At 31.5% G+C, this 23,158-nt stretch overlaps 2 protein-coding genes across 3 annotated transcripts in view; one reads left to right on the top strand and one right to left on the bottom strand.

Moving 5' to 3' along the window:
- LOC142329993 (alpha-2-macroglobulin receptor-associated protein) overlaps positions 1-3,711 on the bottom strand; it is a 41,420-nt gene extending 37,709 nt beyond the window's left edge. The window contains exon 1 of the mRNA XM_075374996.1: positions 3,358-3,711. Coding sequence (XP_075231111.1) covers positions 3,358-3,561 — 204 coding nt within the window. The 5' untranslated portion in view covers positions 3,562-3,711. The remainder of the gene's footprint in view (positions 1-3,357) is intronic.
- Positions 3,712-3,723: 12 nt separating this feature from the next.
- Positions 3,724-23,158, top strand: part of LOC142330002 (putative enoyl-CoA hydratase) — a 63,643-nt gene continuing 44,208 nt past the window's right edge. The window contains exon 1 of one of the 2 annotated variants that reach the window (XM_075375007.1): positions 3,724-3,814. In XM_075375007.1, the coding sequence (XP_075231122.1) occupies positions 3,788-3,814 (27 nt within the window). In that variant the 5' untranslated portion in view covers positions 3,724-3,787. Of the gene's footprint in view, positions 3,990-23,158 lie in introns of both variants that reach the window. The other variant, XM_075375015.1, reaches the window with a different exon arrangement.

Here is a 23,158-nt window from a genome sequence, read left to right on the forward strand (position 1 = left end):
TTTAAAGATAAATTATACTTTATTATATTGTATAAATTTTTACATTCATAAAAACAATATTAAATTTTTTATTAAAATTTTCAAGGTATTGAAGTCTATCCAAAAAAATACTTCTTTACTTTTTCTTATTTTTAGATACCAGCTCTATACATATTTTTTGTACTCTAATTCCTCATTAAAAATGTTGTAAATGGTGATTTGAAACGGTGAGAAAAGTTGAAATGGTAATTTGAGTTTAATACATCAGTGACCATTCCATCATATTTTATTTATTACGTAATATAAAAAAAACGTTCACTTTGATCTTTTCCACACTTTGTGCATATCCCTGTCTAGAATAATGTTCACTTATTACACTGTAACAACATCCAAATACATATTTATCACCTAAAAACCTGTGCCTTCCAATTTTTTCTTCTTTTATAAACACAATTTAATTTTTTTTTCTGTAACATTTTCATGAAGTTTGTAGTAAATTCCATCATAAAGTTCTGATCAAGAATAAGGCAAATTTTTTCCATTTTTATAATGTTTCAACATTACACACACTAATACAACATACTTTCAAGTCAGAGGAGTTACTACTGTATACTTGTAATTTCAATATGACTGCTGGTCCAGTGAGGAACATTGATACCATTTTTTAAACCACTGTTCAATCTCATCACACTTCAGACACATCTGATAGTTGCTAAACTTCAATGATGAAAAACTGAAGAAAAAGGCCTAGTTTTATAATAAAAAGGGCTTTAATTAAAATTATAAATTAATCTTTTTAGTCATCTTGGAGGATTTTATTACCCTCATAGGGTTTGATTCCCAAATGCAAAGAATTAGACAACTAACAAACGAGAAAGTGATCTTGTACAAAATAAAATCATATTTTTGACTACTACTTTGATCCAATCTCAAGATAACCATTCTCAAGACACCAGCTATTTGAACCCTAATGATCAAAATGCACTAACAACTTTCTTTATCTTAAAAAATATTACAAACTTAATATACAGATCTTAAATTATTATATTACAGAAATTGTTAAATAAATTTTCAACAGGTTACTAAATGTTTATTAAAACATTTTAATTTGTAATGTACTTTTCCTTTCCAAGAGAACAATAAACCATTTTAAGACAATATTTATTCACAATGAAGGAACATTGATGTAACCATTGAACACCAATGTTCCTTTATTGAAGAAAAAATGAAGTAACATTGCTAGATCAATATATACCAAATCACACAATATAAAATTATAATGTTGCTGATAAAATGTATTTATTTTACCACATTTATTTACAGTTATCACATTTTGGGTCAAAAACTAGGATTATCTCGTTTTTGTTTCTTATTTTTTTGAGTAGCCATTTTGAAGTCAATTTCACACAAATTAGATTTGATTACAGGCCTCCATCCAACATGAACAAGTTTCTTATTTTTCTAAAAATAGTTTGGTTCCGATGTTGAAATTTTACATTAATAACTCAGATTATTAATTTATTTATTTTTTTTAGCTATTTCCTTCAGTATAGACAAAATACGCTCTGTACATAAAATATAATAGATTTTATGCAAATTAATGTGGGTTTTGTTAGAAGTTAGTCTTTAAAAACAAGTAGGAATTAATGGTTTCCACACATTATAGAAAACAAAAACCTGACCATTGCACCTATACAAAAAGGCCACTCAAAAAAATACGAGACATCCTAAAAATGAAATAACCCCCCATTTTCAACTTTAAATATGTGTCTGGAACAAAAAAAAAATGATTAAATTTTATTAACAATTTCCTTTCAGGGCTCTGAAATGGACTGACCCTATTGTGGGTTTAATATTTAATGCAAATTTAACCTAAGTTTTAACAGAAAAGATTTTTCTTACACTTTATTATTAAAATTAAAACAATGTACATTTAAAATCCATAACAAAGCATATGAATTTTGATTCACATAATGCAGATAATGTCAAATATGGATAGGACAGCTGCTCCATAGATAAAAAACGGGAACTGTCCCAGCATTTGCTGGATGGATCAAGGAAAAAATGAGGTAAAACCTTGATCTCAATAGCATAGACAAACAATTATAACATAAAAAAGAGGTGGTTAAAGTTTACAATGATTAAAAATAATAGTAAACTAAATACACAAAATAATAAATTACAAAATAATTAATCTAGCAAGATATTAATGAAAAATAATTTGAGTACATATTAAATGACTTAAGTGTGTTGTATATTCAAATTAAGGGTAATTCTGAATAATTAATTTATCAACTTAAATTATTTTCATACTTTCATATATCATAGTGGATATGCTTAAGATCAGGAAAGATGCAAGGTCAAAGTCTGTGCCATGTTATCAATCCTCTAGTTAATTAGCAATCAGTTTTGTGAATTATGGCTACCTGTTCATATGCTAGTTGATTCTGTGGATAGAGGTTCGATTCTGTGGATACAGGTTAAATTCTGGAGAGAGAGGTTAGGTACCTTAATCCTAACCCCTCTCCACAGAACTTATTAGCATGTAAACAAGTTTTGAAAACTCACAAAACCAGTTGCTAATTGACTGGAATACTGAAAATGTAGTGCAAACATTGACCATGTACAGGCACAGGCTATCCATACCTGTTTCTTGACATTTAAATCTTGTGTTTTTCTAATCCTAAGCATATCTACTAAGGTATATTAAAGTTTATTAAGTAACTGCTCAGAATTACCAAGTTAAATAATTACATGAATGTAGAATTTTCTGCTTTATTTTAATAATATTACAGTATAATGTATGTACTTAAAAATAAAAAATATGTAATATTTATTTATTTTCTCGTTTCAGTAGAACCATCTAACAACTAACTATAGATCGGCTGCGGGCATCTTCAAAAGTTCCAAAAATTGAGGTGTTTTTATTCATTATAAGAAGTATTAAAAACCCTGATACAGTAATTTGATTGTTTTAATCAAATAATTTTTTTTAATTTTATTTAAAATAAATTGGAGAAAGATCTTTTAAGTGGGTATGTAATTTATTACAAATGGCAAGCAAAGTCTAATAAAGCCCTTTCTTGTACCCGTTTACATAAAAACAATTTAATTGTCTGGTTTGATTGTGGTGGGTAATATTTCTTTATTGGATTTTTTTCTTAACTATCTTAAAATAATAGTACTCTGCAGTCACTTTGTAAAAACTTATCAAAGCTCTCTTAACCTTTGCCAATCTTCAAACAATCTGTAAAGGGAATACTTGCCAATATATTATTACTCAACTTTCTTCTTATATAAATTCAGACTGACATAACTTTGATGTCAGGATTAAATAAAAGTATAAAATTTGTTTGTGCTCAATTGTGTAATACATACCAGTTGTGCTTTAGTCCATAAGAGATTTAATTTGGCCATACGAAATGGTTTCTCTAGTTTTCTAATATCTCCAGGTTCCTCAAACAATTTGACTTTTACAGGCGTATTAGCTTCTTTTGTGTATTTATTTTCTGCTTCCGTGAATGTGTTTAAAATCAGAATAAAAAATAAAATGGATAATAATAAAGCAGTTCTTGTATCCATACTGAAGTAACACTCCTAAACTATAAAAAAAATATTTAGGTAAATAACCGCAATATAAAAAACTCGGATAACACGCGGAAAATGCTGTCACAATAAAAACACAACATGCATCAGGATGTTGTAACACATCACATCTGAAATTACACAAATTTGCGTTAATCAGTCAGCTGTTCCATAACTAGTGAACGAAGGCGTGAAGTTATAAGATAACCTTTCAAACCACTATATGTTTAGCAACGAACTGTCTTCAAAAGTAACGTAAAATTCACTTAATATAGGCATTTAGTGTATATTATTTGTTAACTTCCTATTCAACAAATTTTAAATGAATTTCTAGTTTCAGTTCATTGTGAATATTGCCATTACGGTTTTAATGTTCATTCTGTTGCTGTTTGAAATAATTTTCGAGATTGGAGAAAGTGTTTAAGGTTTGTGTACATTTATTTATCACCGTATTTCATTTTATAGCAAGAATCTCTATTACATTAAAATATATGCCTTTTAGTAAACATAGTAACAGCATTATTTCTACTTGTATTTACTATCTTGTATCTTATTTTTCTACTGAAACTACCTATAGTTTTATGTTGCAGAAATATTTAACTAGTCGAATTATTTCTTAAAATTTGATTTTGGGTAACAGTAACTTATGATTAAACTTTTTACTGTTACTTACAGTAACAGTAAATATGATTTAATTTTTGTGTAACGAAAGTGAAGTAAATTAATAAAAACAATTTGTTATATAATAATCTTTGTTTTTGTTTTAAAATATGTTCAGAGAAACAAATTGTAAAAAGTCTATTTATGTTTCCTATCTTTTTCATTGAATTTATTTATTTATTCACTCAATAGGCATGACCAAATTACAAATATTATTGTAGGATCCCAAAATAATGAAAATGTTCCTGACATTTGGTAGTAAATGAACCAAGGACTAGTATAAATTTATCAGCTATAATCTAATTCTCTGAGGACGTTTTGAAACAAACTAAAACTTAAGCTAGTCATTTAAAGATGTATTTAGTGGGAGACTGTGATTAATAAATTATCTTTAAAATTATTGGGGTTGGCGTGAACAAATACATTAATTCTGCTATGTATAAATTATTGAGAATATGAATATTATCAGAAAAATGTCTGCTTCAAATTTGGAAATTAAGATTGCAATATTCTAATAAATATATTTTGAGTTCTAAAATCTAAAACAGAACTTATAGATCTATCTATAATTATACTACCAGACAATCGATTCAGTTTTTGCATTGTACAATATTTATATGTTTTTAAAAATTAAGTATTAGTAAATAATGAAAGAATAAAGTAGGAACAATTTATCTACAACAAAAAAATTTTCAAATATATGCACTTTACAATTTGAAGTGTTTACTATATGTACAGGTGTATATTAAATTGGATTATCATTATTCATAATTATAAAGTTTGTTAACAACTATTGATTAAGATTATTTAAAGCTGATTCACCCAGTATTAATTGTAATAAATATAATCCAAACAGAGCCAGAGAATTATTAGCATATAAATTCTTATCAGCCATCCAGTTGATATAGTGATTAATATGCCATGTTAATTGATCTATATCAGGTAGCTTCTATTGGGTTCATTCTTAGCAAGGGTCTGGCATTTTTTTCACCTTTCTTTTTAAAGTAAATGTAAAGCATGCCCAAGATAATAAAAGTAAAAAAAAGGTAACTAAAAGAAGATCACTAATGTCAATTTTAAATAAATGGGATCTATGAATAGATCTTAGAAAATCCCTCTTATTAGTTATTCTCTGATAAATAAGAAAAAGAAAATAAACAAAATATGTTATTTGATTTTCACAAAATTTATTTAAAAAATTACGACAGCTGTTCTATATACAGTAGCTTCCTCAGATATTACAAACAGAATACTGAAGTTAAAAGTGCATTACAAAGAAAAAGATAAATAAAAAACCAAAAAAAAATAAAATGTGACCTATAAATCTTGACATATATAATTTTGTTTAAAATTGTAACACTAAAATTATTGAAAATTAGATGATATGAAAATGATATATAAATAATATACCAATGGTGCCCTGTTGAGAAAACTTGACCTGAAAATGTTCGTCCATTATACCATCAAGTTAATTGTGCAGCATCTTCTTTAGTAAATTACTGTGTTTAATGGCAGTCTTAAAAGGTTTACTAAACTCTTTACTCAGATAATATATTTTATTTGTTGTGTTTGTTCATTTAATATGTTTATTCCTCATATTTAGTGTGTATAATAAATTACACATTATTAACTGCAGTAAGGTCCTGTTCTCTTGTATGAAAAAATTTCATGATGTTCATGTCTGTAATATATATATATATCCTACTTCTGTTAGGTGATTTCCAAAAGTCTGTTGTGGTTTGTGTGTGTGTGTGTGTGTGTGTGTGTGTGTGTGTGTGCATGCGCGCATATGGATATTCATCCAGCCTGTTGAATGTAGTACTTTTTAGAATAGTATTACTAGTAAAATTTATACACATCAGCTCTTGAATTGATGTGTTGTTAATGCAAGATTTGTTAATTCTACATTACGAACAAAAACAAGGTCTGATGCACATGCAATGGCTGAGGGAGAGACACTCCCTTCAGTGTAATTCAGGAAACATTCAAGGCAACTGAGCAGAAACTTCTTTGGTGATAGAAGTTCATTTACAAATTGTTTTTTTCTGACTTACACTCCAAAAATTACAAATTAAAAGAAATCATCCATATTATAAGATGTTTTTCTTACTTCTTAGGTTATTCTAATAAAATTTAGCAAGGAAAGAAATCTTGTTTTATTTTTTCAACCAATTTTTTTAATTTAATTATAGTCATTTATTTCTCTGTTTGTTGTATATGAATACTTATAAAAATAATACCAAGACATGTTATAATTTCTGTAAACAACTTTTGCAATTATAAATACTGCATCTATCGTAATAGTTATTAACAAGTAGCTAAAGTTGTATGAAATCATAAACAAAACTTTATTGGCCAAATGAATAATTTAATTATGTTTAGTAGATAAGTCACATTTACTTATATTTTAGCACCATTTATCAAAAAGCAAATAAACAAACTATGAAAATAATATATGTGTAACATAAATACAACCTATTAAATGTATGATGTAATTTTTTGTTTGGGATAGTGTATGTATAAAGTAAAAAAAATAACATTAAAATGGTATAACATGTAAATAAACAGTAGTTGTACTGAGAATTCATGTAGCATGAAATTTACTGATAATGATTAATTTTCTAAATAGAATTTTGCTTTATTCTCAAACTTATTTTATAATATTATTTAATTTGTTAATATTAGCAACTTTCTTTACACTTACTGTTTAAATTTATTATTTTACATTGTATTTAGCTTGATAAAAAAAATAAATGGTATGGCATTGATACCAGTGATGCTTTGGGTGTTTGAGAGAGAGTTATGAAAACAGTATTGTGAAGAATAGTAAATTATTTTTCTAATGTGTTCTTCCAATCTGTTCAACTAGTGAACAATAAGCAAACTCCCCCGCCCCTGACCCAATGAGATGAGAATGTTATGTATGACTTGTAAGTGAGGTGTAGCCTTGCACAGACTCAGGCCAACCATTTCTGATGTATGTGGTTAAATGAATGAACCACAATCATCAAAGTATACCAGTATCCCTGGTATACTGGTATCCCAGTAAGTCTGGTATTCAAATCTATATAAAAGCAACTAGCTTTTACTAGGATTCGAACCTCAGAACCATCGACTTCAAAAATCAGCTGTTAAACAACTTTTTCTTTATTTTCTTTCTTTTTCCTGTTTAGCCTCCGGTAACTACCGTTTAGATAATACTTCAGAGGATGAATGAGGATGATATGTATGAGTGTGAATGAAGTGTAGTCTTGTACATTCTCAATTCGACCATTTCTGAGATGTGTGGTTAATTGAAACCCAACCACTAAAGAACACCGGTATCCACGATCTAGTATTCAAGTCCGTGTAAAAATAGCTGGCTTTACTAGGACTTGAACGCTGGAACTCTCGACTTCCAAATCAGCTGATTTGGGAAGACGCGTTCACCACTAGACCAACCACGTTGGGTTAGCTGTTAAACAACTGATTTGCAACAAGTTAACCACTAGAGGAGCTAAGAATAATAAATAAACTTCTTTTTGTTGAAAGAACCCATATAAAATGGTTTATCAATACATTAATTACTTTAATGTAAATAGTAAATATTACAACTAAAAACAGTTTTTGATTGTCGTAAATCTTAATTTATTACATAAAAATAAACAGGAGTATGACCACTTAAAAATTAAATAAATTTAAAAAAAATTTTATCAGAAAAACTATTTACTATAAATATCATAATTATACCAAAAAACAACAATAATTACAGTTTAAAAGAATCATTATCAGAATATGTGCATTTATCAATGATGAGCCATTTTTTATCCATTGTATAGTTTATATAGTTTTATTTCCATTTAGTGTTCATACATTCTGAGACAGTTTATTAAAATACAGAGAACCCTCTCCTGAAAGGGTCATTTCTGATACAAATCTGAACTTAAGAATTTAACTTAATCTCATATAATGGTAAACAATTATTCAAAACAACAGTCAGCTTTACCTGACTGATCATATTTCATATGGAAAATAGTTAACATGATGAAAAGTTAATCAATATGTAATTTTGAGGCTGATCCCCAATATTTCACTCTGTAGAAAAGAATGGAGATCAGGACATGGTAAACATTCAACAAGTAGAAAATTGAAGGATAAATTCTAAGAAAATATAAATTTGAACTCATTTTATTATAAAAATATTGAATGTTATTGAATCAATGTAAGTGAGAATCAAGTTCATACCCAGAAATTTTACCAAAGGGACATCTTTTTGAGTAATGGTGGGAATAATGTTTCTCCTGTTTTTTGTTTTTTTTTTGCATTTTTTACCTGCAGTTCCCTGACCAGCTCCTTTCCCCTTTTTTTGTTCACCTACTGTTTGCTGTATGATCTAGTGTATTTTACTTTTACTTCTGAAAACAACAGAGTAACTTTCTTTTTTTGGCAGTAGTGACAGTTTTATATATGATTGTTAAGTTTTATTTTATTAAACTATTTTTGGAGATTTTTTTGTGTACGTAACATAACATATTATCTAAAACTGAGTCTATGTATCATTAACCTGTCAGATGTTTATACTGAATTTTTCAATGTATTTGGCTGACAAATATCTGCATGTTAGGTAATATAACATGTATAAGAAAGCCGTATATTTTTTGTCATGTTGGATGTGTTAAGGATAAGTGTGTCTATTTTGTTACTATCATACTTTTTCACATTATTATTTATAAACTTAATTGATTCTTAGCATATATCATTTAACTTAAAAATACTGTTTATTCAGTTGCATAAATAGCCCCAAAATACCAGGAATGTGCATTTGGCAAATCCAGGGTTTGTATACTAGGAGCAGCACTTGGATGGCTGGGGTTGGCCTTGACATGGCCCCTGAAAAGATGGAGATTGTACTTATCACCTCTAAGAAAGACATTAAATACTGTCATTGGAACTGGCGGGAAGGAGGGTTGATCCCAGAATGGCCATTGGATTGGCCTTGGCATCTGGATTGATGCCTGATTGAAGTACGGAGTCCATGTTATGGAAAGTTGTGAGAGAGAGGAGAGAACAATGCATGCGGTTGCCATCTTACTTCCAAACACCAGGGGGCCTAGAGAACTCAGGAGGAGGTTATTAAGGTATGGTGTATTCTTCCCTCTCACATGGGGCAGATCTGGGCAAATATTCTAAGATATAAAAGATATATGGGAATACTTGCTGCGCTGCATAGAAGATGCTGCCTCCGGATTTCGGCAGCTTGTTGTATGATCTCAAGACAGGCTGCAGAGGTGCTGGTGGGTATTATGCTAATTGACTTGCTAATTGCTTACAGAAGGAAGTGTAGAGAATTAAGGATGCTTCCTTCTTCAGAAAAGAAGAGATTGATTGTGGCCAATTTACAAGAGTTGATGAATATTTTGCAAGAACGGTGGGATGCAGGGGAGGAAGGTCGGTGGACTTACCGTCTGATTGGGAATGTAAGGAGTTGGTGCTGTAGGACTCATGGATCAATTGATTATAGTCTTACGCAATTCCTGGCCGGGCATGGTGGTTACAAGTCGTATCTTTTTAGGTTTGCTCTTGACCATTCAGACCGCTGTCTGGCCTGGAATGTGGAGGAAACTCTGTACCATGTCTTCTTCTGTTGTACGAGATTCCAGGATGCGTAGAGGTACATGCTGGATGCCCTGGATCGGGTAGACATGTTCAGACCTGAGGAGTTTCAGCAGATAATTCTTCAGGGTGTGAAACAGTGGACTATTATTGCAAATTATAATAGAAAAGTTTTAGAAGAACTTGGTAACACAGAGAAAAAAACTTGTAGGAGGCGGCAAGCATTGGCGTGGCCTGCAAGGGAATGAGGCGTCAGAGGGTGTCGGGTTAGACAAGTCTGCAGCTGAGTGTCTTGAGGGCCCTCTCGAGCATGAGGAGGGTCGCTTTGGTCCGGTGAGGCTGTGGACACTCCGCTCCCAGTGCCTGAGGGCGTTGCTCATGTTTTTAGTGATTATGGCTGATGGTTATGTGGGTAAGTAGTAAGTTGGTAGTTGAGGTGTGTGTGTAACTCTGGATGGATTGTGGAAATTTAATTAACTTTTGAGTGTACTTTGGTGGATATGTTATGTCTTGTGGCAATGTCTTCATGATTGTTGTGTGCTTGTCTTGTGTTGACTTTATTATATGAATGTATAAATGTGTATGGTATGTCTTAGTACCTGTTAGGTGTGCTATTTTTTCTGGATGTTTTCCTCCTTTAGGTATTTGTAGTGTGCATGTAGTGGTTTGGTATGGATGATGTTTGCTTGTGAAGACCGAATGTGTGTGTGTGGGCTCTTACTCCCCTCCAGAAGTAATGCTTTATTAGCAGTTTCCCAGGAGGTAAGGTTGCCATGGATGGAGGTTTAGTCGGTAGTGCATAGGAATATGTACGCATTTTCTGTAACAGCTTGCAGAACCTTGTTAGCGAGTCTGACAATTCTTTGGCGCCCGTAAATGGGATTCCTTCACCTCAGAAAGGCTTCAGAATGCTAAACAATTTAGATGAGATATTAACCTTACTATAGTATTTCAGTTAATGAGGATCTCTTCTCACTGCTGTACTTTCAGACAGTTGTTTTGTTAGTAGTAATGTTACCCATACTATTACTAAGGTTATCTCAAAACATACTTAGGTGTGTTGGACTGTGTATTGGACACACAGTCTAAGTATGTTGAACTATTATTATGGTAATAATTTATAAATTATAAGAAATTGTTATGAGAAAAGAGGTTTTTGGTTAATAATTTATAAATTATTACCATTAATGATAAAGATGAGGATATAAATAATAAATATTAAAGATTGTTTATAGAGAAAGAGGATTTTATCACTGACCTGCTGGAGGCTGACTGTTTCCTGTACATGTTCAGACATCTATGAATCATGGCTTCAGCATGTTTTTAAATATGTATCGTACATCAAATTCTGTTTTTTTAATTACTTAATAAAAATACATTGGGGCTTCTTCAGAGTTGAATAAAATCTGTTGAAATTTATGAAATTTTACCTTTCTGCTAGTCAGTTTCCTGAGCTTCCTGTTTTTGAAAAGAAAAATTAAAAATTGTATTAGTAATTATTTTCTCATCAAAGTTCCGCATCATTTAAATTTGTGACAATTGCACAACAAAAAGAAAGTTACTTTGGAAGTAATTAATAGGAAAAATAAAGTGTTATAAACTATCTTGATTTTTTTTCGAGAGAGTGGTTTCTACAGAGGGAATATCCTTCATTTAAAGAAATTTTGGGTAAACAGCATTTCTTAAATTCAGGAAACGATCTTTTCAACCAATGATTAAACAACTAAGTCGGATGACATTTTACTTGCTATGGATCCTGAAAAACATAATGCATGTGGCTGGGATTACTGTTCTTTATGTAATAGTTAAAAAATTCTTTGTACCAGATGAGGAAGTTTGTACTTAACTATGAAATATATACTTTAGTTTTTTGCATTATGTCATTTTTTTCCAGACTTGAATAAGAAATACCATAGTAGAAATAGATTGGTATAAGATGAGTCTGAATATTGATATTGATTTAATTATAAGCCTATAGCCTTATATTTTTCTCTAATTATTGAAAAACTTTCAACCACCTTGCTCATTGTAAAGTACTTTTCCCTATCATTTTGAATGCGTTCCCAAAAGATCAGTCACTTAGAGATAAATATACGTTATTAATGTGAGAATAAATAAATAATATCCCTTATGAATTATACTATGAATATCTCTTATTCCTTATGGATTAGATATTAACAATAATATTGGCATTCCAAAATTTAACTCTGGAAAATAATTAGATGGTAAATTACACAGAATAATCATAATAGATGTTTGCAGTGCGATTACCATGTCAATATTTTAGTTGGTGTTTTGTGTGTGCATGCATTTGTATATATATGATTATGTAATTTTCATTATTTTCATGATTATTATATTTTCATTATTTATTGCATCAACTTAGTGAAAATCTAGATAATGTAAGAGCTGAAAAGAAGAAGCTGAATTATTTTAATTTGTTTGTTATTAAAGTTTTGTTGAATGAATAAATACTTACGACAATCTTTACATCCGTGTTTGTACTTTGAGTAATAAATGCCATAAGCTATTGTGCAAAAATGGATCTAAGAGAAAAAATAAACTATGAGTTATTGATTTTGGGGCTCCGTTCCCAAAACAACAAACATCAGTTAAGGTCATATTCAATGGTGCAAGGCCTATTTGGATCTGATCTTATGTTATAGCGGGCAAAAGTTTGTTAATTGTAGTCAATAGTGATGATGTCCCCTGCAAAGTTTTCCACTTAGAAAGCCACAACCTTTTTCCAGTGGCGCTTCTGCTTGTGAAAGTGTTTGTTAATTGTAGTCAATAATGATGATGTCCTCTGCAAAGTTTTCTGCTTAGAGAGCCACAACCTTTTTTCAACAGCGCTTCCACTTATGAAAGTACTTGTATTTTTGTTTCTGAATAACTACTTTGTCACATACTTTTAATTTCCTCTATGTCAACAATTCTCAACTGGGGTTGCGGTGATATGAAAGGGAGGGTCGCGAAATTAGTCTACAACTTTACACGTAAACAATAATGAAATCATTTTATGAAAAAACCTATCATTTATTGTAAACATATTACTTATATTTGTAAGTTCACAAGTAAAGAAAGTAAATTAATGAGATAGTTGCGTTTGTTTTTTATTTAAAAGTTTCTCCATATGTTGGTCTGTGTTAGAAACACACAAAAGCAGATTGTTTTCAACATGATTCCTATATTTAGTTTTTAGCACAACTATAGACAAAAAGCCCCTTTCACAGAGGTAAGACGTGAAAGGGAATTAATATTTTCAGTGCTTCTGTGACTAAATTTCCATATTCACTTCGACAAGAAAGCCAAAACATACCTACATTTTCAGATGTGAATTGTAGTTGTAACATTTTATCAGAGACATTTTGATGAGCTGGTCTTGAAGCTTAATTGGTTATTTAGCAGTTGCAACAACATTTTCACTAAATTAGGGTTAGTGGCAATGAATCATTATAATGATTCAAATCACATAAATCAGTTAGTTGTCGAGATTTGAATCACCGATTCAAATCATATATCTTTCAGTGAAGCCGAAGTCAATTATTAAGAGCAAACAGAACACATAAAAGAGTATTTTTATAAATCACTGCAACGTAATACTAAAGACCTTGACAGCCACTTTTGTTTAAAACACCGGTACACATAAATAAAAATAATTCATATCAGCACTTTATATTAATTTTGTTTCACGCTGCTCAAGTAGTTATGTGATAGCATGTCAGATCCATAAACATGGACACATTGATTCGAATCCAACTGTATATACATTTATTTTTTTAACTTTTTTTTTAATTTAAATATATTTATTTTTTAACAATTATAAGTCTGTAAAAATTTTTGAATTAAAATGAAAAATACATAAAATTTTATTTCATTAATAATTTCTAATTATTTTTCATATATATTTTTTTTTATTGTTATTATGGAATTGTTATTTATTGTAAAACCTTTTTACAGTAGCAGGTTAATAATTATTAATAAATCAATATATTTAAATTTAAAAAAAAGTTAAAAAAGATATATATGTAAAGTAAGATTCAAACCGATATGCCTTCGCTTGTAAGATCCAAATATTTCATTAATTAAAATTTTATTTTGTTACAACTCTGGAACCAGTGAAATTAAGGTATTTATTGGAACCGTTTATGGATATAACTGGAACCATTTATGATATATCGTTGAAAAGCTCTCAATGAGGGCTTATTTCTGCAGTTAATAAAAAGTCCGAAATCCAAATTTTTTTTGATTTTAGGCTTTTTTTGGACAGTTTGATCCAGTTGATTGCAATGAAAAGGGGAAGTGCGCAACTAGATGTTACAGTACGAAATCCAAAATTTCAATATTCTACGGCTAATCGTTTTTGAGTTATGCGAGATACATACGTACGTACGTACAGAAGTCTCGCCAAAAATACTCAAAATGGATATATCTGTCGAAATCTGAAAACCGAAATTTTCGCCGTTACAAAACTAACTATACCTCGTGCAAGCAAGTAAAAATATCATGAAATTTTTATCCAGCTAATGTTAAAAAATATCATGAAATTTATTTCCCAGTATGTTAAATTTTATTTATTAAGTGTCAAACTTAATTTACTGGTAAGGTGGATTTTAATTTTTAATAATTTTATAAGTATTAAAAGTCGTAACATTTTACCATTATTACTTTTAAACTCAGTATGTTTTTTTTATTATCTAAAGTATTTTTAATGTGCTGGTGTTTTTTTTTTTTTATGAAATGTATTTTGTAAAAGTTAACAATATTATAGGCCCAGCCAATGTACGAGCTTGTGACGTCACGACAAACGCGTATTACTTTTCGGCCTGAAAACGTCAACTCCGCGTATCAAATCTAAGGATTATTTATTATCATATTGTACTCTAATAATTTTCATATTTAAATTTACAAATTATAAACAATACATAATTAATTCTTTAATAACGTTTATTTTTACGAAATTATTATTTTTTTACAATAAACAAAAGCTTACTTGAATTTTCTTCATGCATCTAATTCAAACTTCTTACAAATTCACCAACCTCGCTAAACGAATCACTGTCACTTTCATTTTCACTTTAACTATCAGAGTCTACACGTATGATATGTCATTTCACCTGTCAGTGATTCCAGTTTTTCGTACTTTTTCCAATATTTTTTTTACTTTTTCACAATAGGGTTTGCGGTCATTCATGGAATTAATTTTCTCCGTAGTTAATTTTTCAATATTTGTGAAAAAAAATGTAGTGTTATGACTCGCCACATGACCATACCATCTTGATCGGATTCAAATCAGGATGGTACGGTGGGAGTCTAAGAACATGATGCCCATGTTTTTTCAAAGGTTCATCCGAGTGATATTTTTGTACCTTAGTTTTATATAACTTTACTAATTCATATAACTGTGGCTTCAGCATTTTTTAACCATATGGAATATTGGTTTTCTCCAGCCAGTTGGTCATATCTTTTCTTCTGGAGTTAGAATTTGGCGCTTTGTCCAATACCTGTATTATGATAAGGGGCGTTGACAACTACTACTGACATTGATGGAAGATTTGGAATCAATTTTTCACGCGTTCATTTCATGAAATTGTCTGTATTCATGTTATCATGTATGTAGTCGCCAATTTTCGAACTGGCTTTCCAAGTTAGTCATTCGGAATAAAATCAGTTTCTCTTCCAGCATTAATTACTATTAAACGGTCACCTTTATTAATCGGCACATGAGGTCCCTCAACAATACAATCAGACCACGACTTAGTCGAACAATACGAACTTAAAACGTACGTTTCATCCAAATAAACAATTGTAGCATTGCTTTGTCTGTACGAAGCATTGCTTTGTCTGTACGAAGCATTGCTTTGTCTGCCATTGCCTGTAAATATTCAATTCTCTTACCCCTGATATCGGATTTCTCAATTAAACGTTTTCTGTTATTTTCAGTTTTACGCCATCTGAAACTTATCTCGTTCAAAATAACAGCTTAAGTTGATTCACTGTCTTTAAAATAATAGATGACTGAAGTTCTTGTCTTATTTTTTTTAAAGTAGGTAATTCGTTCTTTGAATGAAATTCATTAACTGTTCTCTTAACTGCACCTAAATCAAAACTGACCAGTCCACTGACAGGTTTCGAACGTCGTTTATACTTTATCGGCGTCCTCAAACAACACTATTGGGATGTTGATTGAAGAATCAATGTCTTTTTTTCTCTTCTGAGTTTTTTAACCTATGTTCTTGATATCCCACAAGCAGTTCTTTCTTCGCATTTTTCAGTGCCAATTATATGTTTGTCGTCAGCTAATTTACCTACTTTTAGAGCTTCTTTTTTCATAAAATCATAAACATTATTGATCATTTCACGTGCTTGACTCCTTAGTTTTTTTTCTTAATTACGGATTTTAATTCTGCCTTGACAAACCGCACTAATAACACACGAACAAAAATAAAACGAAAAATGATATATTACAAAAATTTGCGAAAAACGAGTAATTATAAAATAATATGACTGCACAAAGACGCTATCCAAATACCTTCATTGAACACGATATAAACTGGACTAAAGTTTATTTCTTTATACACACACTGTACTACGAATGATGGATCTAAAATAATCGTGACAAAAGACATCATTTCAAACTCCATCTAATAAATTTTTATAGGCCTGTACATAACACTAATCAAAGCATTAATCATTGGTTAAGGAATTGTTATTGTTTACAAAAATTGAGTCATTAAACATTTGTATACCTGTAATCAACTCAAGTGGAAAGAACTGAACACACAACAACATAAATGTATTGTTTGTAAGTCGAAAAATGAAATAAAAATAATAATTATGTGTAAAAATAATGTTTTATTAAATTTAAGTCTATAGTCTGTTTATGACATCTAATAATATTAGATGTCAGCATGTGACGTCACAACCTCATAGATTCTCTGGGGCAACTACACAGTTGATTAATAAAAAACATCGGAGCTCTTTATTTTGCAAGTATGATTTTTATAATTGGAATTCTATCTATAAAGATTCGTTTGTTTTAAAGCTAAAATGATTACAGAATCATCGAATCAGCTGCTAATACGGTTCCGGTTCCACTCCTATAATTTGCAGTGATTCCCATCTAATATTACCTATGTCAGATGTGTATTGTGTAAGATTTCAAACGGCAGATAATTTAAAACAGCAGTCGAGACAGTAAGAGTAGTTGTTTCAGTTTGTTCGTTTGAATCATAACTGTCGCCACAGATTTTAAGTTGTGGCTGCTATAAGAATTACTGATTCGAAGCAGTAGATCATGGGATTCGGATTCATGAGTTCGGACATTGAATTCGGATCCGAGCATCGATCATCAAATAAGTAGGCAACTCTACACTAAATGGATTCAGTACCCATCTCTTCGAGAAATCATTTTTATCTTTTGTGAAATACCCCACCAACTGTATTTTTAGCTCAAGCAAATTCATCTTCATGCTATCCAAACTGTGGTGAATAATATTGTGTTCGTCCAAATTTTTCTCAGTATAGTCATAAGTGAGTGGAAACATCCTAATTTTTGTTTTGAAAAGTGAATAATCTAGATATCAAGCACCCTTACAAGGAATGAACTTCATTAATAAAATGTGTTTACCACATCCCTTGTAAATTCACACTCAAGTCGTTTAAATGTGAAAATACATCTGCCAAGTAAGCTAATATCAAATACTGTATACTCATTATTCTGTGAAAACATTGAGAATGGTGTTGGTTTATTCTGGAGAAATATTAATTATTCATCTTTCAATTCCAATAACTGGGTTAACACTTTCCCTTGCGATAACATCACAGGGGAAAGTTCTTTTTGACCATTTCATCACATAGTTTACCAAACAGCCTATTCTATAATGGTGAACTCTTAATAAAACTAACCATTTTTACAGATTTACAAAGAATTGGTTTGAGATTTTCCGGCATATTTTCTGTGGCTAGAGCAAGTCTGTGAAGGAACTTTCTTTCTCACAGTATCGCATAATTGCTTTAAAACTTCTAAGTGATATTCCTTGTTCACTGTCTGATCTTTTGGAGCATATTTATGGTGAGCAACATATTTTTGATGAAAAAAACAACAATGAGCATTGCTCTGATGTTGCTCTAACTTTGTTGCTTTTTTTTTTATTCATGACTTCTCAGGCTTCTTCATTGTTATGATTGGACTTGTGTCTCAGGATGAAACTTAAGCCCATGACTCATCCCTAGCAATGACCTTTTTGAAAATTTCCAGGTTGCTTTTCATTGTTTCTAGACTGTTCTGTGCAACTTCCACTCAATAATTCTTTTACCTTCAATCAGTAATTATAAAACAAATTTTGCAGCCATATGACTCATCCCCAATAATTGGTTCAGGATTTCCGAGATTGTAGTTTTTTGAAATTCTGAGATCTTCTATTTTTCACATTGTCAAATGACAATTTTCATAAATTCATTATTAATTAGCAACAATTTTCATTAATTCTATATTTTCCAGAGTTTTTGGTGTTGCACGCCAGCCAGAATGAGGGTCACTTTCAACTAAAATATGGCCATTTTTAAATTTCTTAAACCACTCTAAGTCGTGTACTGCGCATAGGTTGAATGGCATTCACTTTACATATGATAGGTATTTTCTAAGTAAGAACGTCAAAATTTTTGGCAAAATTTACTCCAGATTGTTTCTCCTTGCATTTTGATATGAAATACATTGAACACAAATACCATTGGGTACATTTCAGCATATCTAATTGAACAACTTGAGCAATGTGCAATTTGGAGGGTTTATTTGTGAGGGTCCAGGTGACATTGTAAACACAAGTTCACTCTCATGTGGCATTACTATGTTGAAAGTTACAGCATAAGATCAGGTACTTTCCAGACAGACCTTCTATATTCAAGCTGTCTCTTGCTACTACAATCAGAAAATTCTTGCTTAAAGAGTGCTTAAAGAATTTTTACATTTATGGTACATAATTCACAATTTTGATCATTTGATGGTTCAAAAGTAAGTTTGTTAAATTGAAAATTTACACTAGAAAAGTCATTTCTGAGTATGGGCAAAACGATATTATCAGTAGAGTAAGAGCAAAAAAATTAAAATTGCTTGTTAATGTTTTGTGTTACTGTTTGTTTAGATTATTTTTAAAAATCAACATGTGTAATTTTGGTTAACTTCTTGCTTTCTGTGCTACAGAAGTAATCCACTTTTATGATTATGTACACATACATTTCAAATGTATGTACATTTTAAAGCCAAAATATATTGACATCAGTTATTCAATGGAAAACTACTACTGAAAAGAGAATAAAAAGCTATAAGTAGCAGGAATGTACAGGAGAAAAAATATCTGATTGAAATAGTGAAGGAGAATAAACACTGTACAGTTTGTTACAGGACCTCTGATCTAAACTATTTGAGTAATATAACTTAACTTTCAGATTGTGCAGGACATAACATCCAGAGAATATTCTTAAAAAGCAAATGTGGCATTCATCACTTGAATAATCTGAGTACAGCAGATGTTTACAATACAGATTTTTTTTTAATCTGTAATGTTATACCTTAAAAGTTAAATATATTTTTAAAAGTTGTAAAATAATTTTTATTTAAAACTAATATCTGAAAGGCAAGGTTTTTTTATAAACAAACTCAGCAGTTTTTCTAAAATAAATTTTTAGAAACTGGGTGAAGTTAAATAAAGACTGATAGTAGTCTAACTCGGCAAAATTACTTTCAGATAAATACTGCATTCCAACATCCTGTGAATTGTTATCTCATGTGTTTGGTTTTGGATGGGTAAACAGTATGACAATAAGGAGAGGATCAGTAAACTAAGTTTATAAAATGATTAAAAATTAATTGTGAACTGTATGATTAAACAATGTAATTTATAATACTAAGCTACCGAAGATATTCTGAAATAACACTATGCAAAATAAATTTTTAACTTTTAAGCCATTGATAATAATTATCAAAGTAAGTAAAATAAAAAGAATAATTCCTTCAGTTTATAAGAAATTCTAATTACAGTAAAAATGTAATTATAGAATTATTTCCGAAAAGTTTAAGTAAATTTATTATAACTAAAGTTATTAATATATCTTGATTATTATAGTAATTATTATATTTTACTAATACAACTTCAATAAGTTAATGCATTTTCAGTATAATGAAAAATAATTTATTCTACCAAAAAACAAAGATAATCTACAATTTTGTTTTTTAGAATATTATTTTAAATGGAATTCATACAATAATTATTATTATTTTCTGGTGTTTGTGCACTGATTGCTATGGTAATTAAACAAACAAAAAAAAGAAAAAATTCTTTCCCTCCTTAGTAAAATAACTAGCAACCTAGTCAGAAGACTAGTCCTGTCAGACAGATCAACCAGAAATAGATTTGTCATAAAAAATTAAAATCCCAGAAGAGCACAAGTTGGCACTTGAAAAACATACATTCCATTTGTAAAGAAATGTTATAAAATCTATCAAAACAGCTTTAAAGTCCTACAGTTATTAAAAACTCTTCCTTAACATAAAATTAGTCAGAAAAACTTATAAAACATGCACATAATCTGTCACCTAGATTTACCCTTAGGCCATCCTTTTTTTTGCTTCTTTTATCCATCCTCCTGATGACCATCACAGCTGATTTCAAAGTATCTGAGGCCTTGAATATGGAATCTTCCAAACCATGTTGGCAATAAATAACAGAGGATGCTTGGCTGTCGGCATTAGATGATACCGACCCAGATAATGAAGTGAGTATTGCATCAGAGTCTAGGCTTGATGCACTACCTGCTAAAAGGTTTGGGGCAGCTAAAGAGCTTGCCCTTTATTTAGAAGACTCCAGCCTCGGGTTTTCATGGGCTCTATTGATGAGCCAACATTCCAATTCATTGACTCCATTGATGTCCAACATTCTCTCTTCCAGTTATCATTAATTATGTGGTCTTCTTTCCTAATTCCCTGAATGTTGATGTTCCCAATTCAACTTTAACAATTGGTGCATTATGTTCAGACTTCTTCTGCAGTTTAGATTCACTTTCCTTCGCCGTTTGACTTGAAGGTTCATTTGTAGGTTGTGCAACAATCTTTTGTTTGGAGACGTGTACTATTTTCTCTGTCATTTTGAACTACTTTCTCTTATTGGTTGACTTTTCAATTTATAATTTATGATACCTTCCACCATTTTCGCTACAAATGATGCCAGTTTAGATATTATGTCCTTTGGTTTAAAGGAAGCTGTAGGAGCTGCAGCAACCTGGGCATAAGATGCAACCTTCGGTGGTCCCGTAAGCACGATTTTTCCAGCTTCGAATTAGTTGATTTATTGAATGGCCTTTATCTCTTTGATTGTTACTTCCTCCTTATAAATCGGACAGTTTCGCGATCTCGCAGAGTGATGCATGGTGGTTGATACAAACCGGCGGATCCCTGCACAAGTATTCCGGATGTAATGGATCACCACAAGGACAGACCTGTTTTTGTAGTTTATTACTGCGCTGTATGTCCGAATTTCTGGTATTCAAAACACCGCAATGAATGGATGAACATTCAGTCTATGAAAGCTAGTCTTTATTTTTTTTTTGGGACACTTGGGTTTGTTAAACGTCAAGATATTCGACGGGGAGAGAATAACTTCTTCGTTCAGTCGTCTGCATACAAAAACTCGCTTGTCAATAGAGTTTATCAACAATTTCGTCTTCTGTGCAGTTCAGCAAATCAATCTTGTAAAACAAGTCTTCCTTGTCACCGTAGCAGGTCCTGTAGCTTCTGTAAGCTCTCGAGCAATCACATAAGGATTGATCTAGTAAAATTTCCTCCTTTCTTATTGCTCACCAAATATTTTGGCAACGCTTTTTACCCTTTGGCATGCCCCGTATCATTGATTCACCAGTCAGCCGCCTCCCATAAATTTAACCCGGAGCGTGGAGTCAGGTACTATCTGATTCGCTATACTGACATCCCACGGCTCGCACGTAGCAGTAAGGGCTTCGATACCATTATCCGTGAGGCAGTCGCTGCGTAGGGCCGAAGTGACCATAACCTACCGGGTTGGTGTAGTGGTAAACACGTGTTCCCAAATCAGCTGATTTGGAAGTCAAGAGTTTCAGCGTTCAAGTCCTAGTAAAGGCAGTTACTTTTATACGGATTTGAATACTAGATCGTGGATACCGGTGTTTTCTTTGGTGATTGGGTTTCAATTAATCACACATGTCAGGAATGGTCGGGCTGAGACTGTACAAGACTTCACTTCATTTCCACTCATACATATCATCCTCTGAAGTAATACCTGAACGGTAATTCCCGGAGGCTAAACAGGAAAAAAAAGGTCGAAGTGACTGACAGTTGAGCGGCGCAAGACTTCGGCAGAGCAAGCTCACATCAGCTAGCCCTTGCTCTTTAAGACTTTGGGGGTTGGCATCCCCACGGGCCTAGCCTCCGCAGCTTTTCTTTCCACTATACAATGAGCTGCGGAACACTTTACATTTTACACATATACTACACCAAGAACACTACATAAATTACAACATACACAAATACACAATTACACAACAACAACCTACACTGATATTTCTTACATTTACACTCGGTGGTGTTGCGACATCTTACGAAACGCAACCGTAACCCAAGGTGGGAACAAATCGTGCCGATGGGTGAATGGCTCTACGTAGTGAGTCCCGAACGATGTCCTCTGGGCACCAGGGCGAACCCAGTTGTATTTAGCTCTAACTCCAGTACGCGTGCGCTCTGCTGGAGTGGTCCATTTTTCGCCGGTACTCGTGGGACCAAAATTTCAGTTCCAACAATTAACACAATGATGGTTGGTGGTCCATCTGAAAAAACCACCAATTCAAGTCTTGCGAAGAGACCTCGATCAGCTTCGTCTGACGAGGATAAAAGTCCTACAAAAGAGAAAGAATCAAAATATAAAAATATTAGATTCGTTGTTCTCAGAAATAGTCAGGAAGGTGGCTCCCTTCAAAAGGTCTCACCGTTTTTAATAAACAAAACCATAACAGGTGCAAGTGGCTCCCCGAAGAATATCAGGAAATTACGCGACGGATCGATTCTGGTTGAAACATTCAACGATGAACAGAGTCGATCTATCTTACGTCTCCGTAATATGGGTGGTATAAATATAAGTGCAGAATGCCACAAAACGTTAAATTCGAGCCGGGGTGTAATTTTTTGTAGAGACCTTCTAGATATAGATATCTCGGAAATAGTTGATGAGCTTTGCCACCAAGATGTTGTTGAGGTGAAGCGTATAATGAGACGGCAGAACGGAACAGAAGAACCGACACCGTCTCTTATATTAACATT

The sequence above is a fragment of the Lycorma delicatula genome, chromosome 1 (genome assembly GCF_047948215.1).
Source record: "Lycorma delicatula isolate Av1 chromosome 1, ASM4794821v1, whole genome shotgun sequence".
Taxonomy (NCBI): domain Eukaryota; kingdom Metazoa; phylum Arthropoda; class Insecta; order Hemiptera; family Fulgoridae; genus Lycorma; species Lycorma delicatula.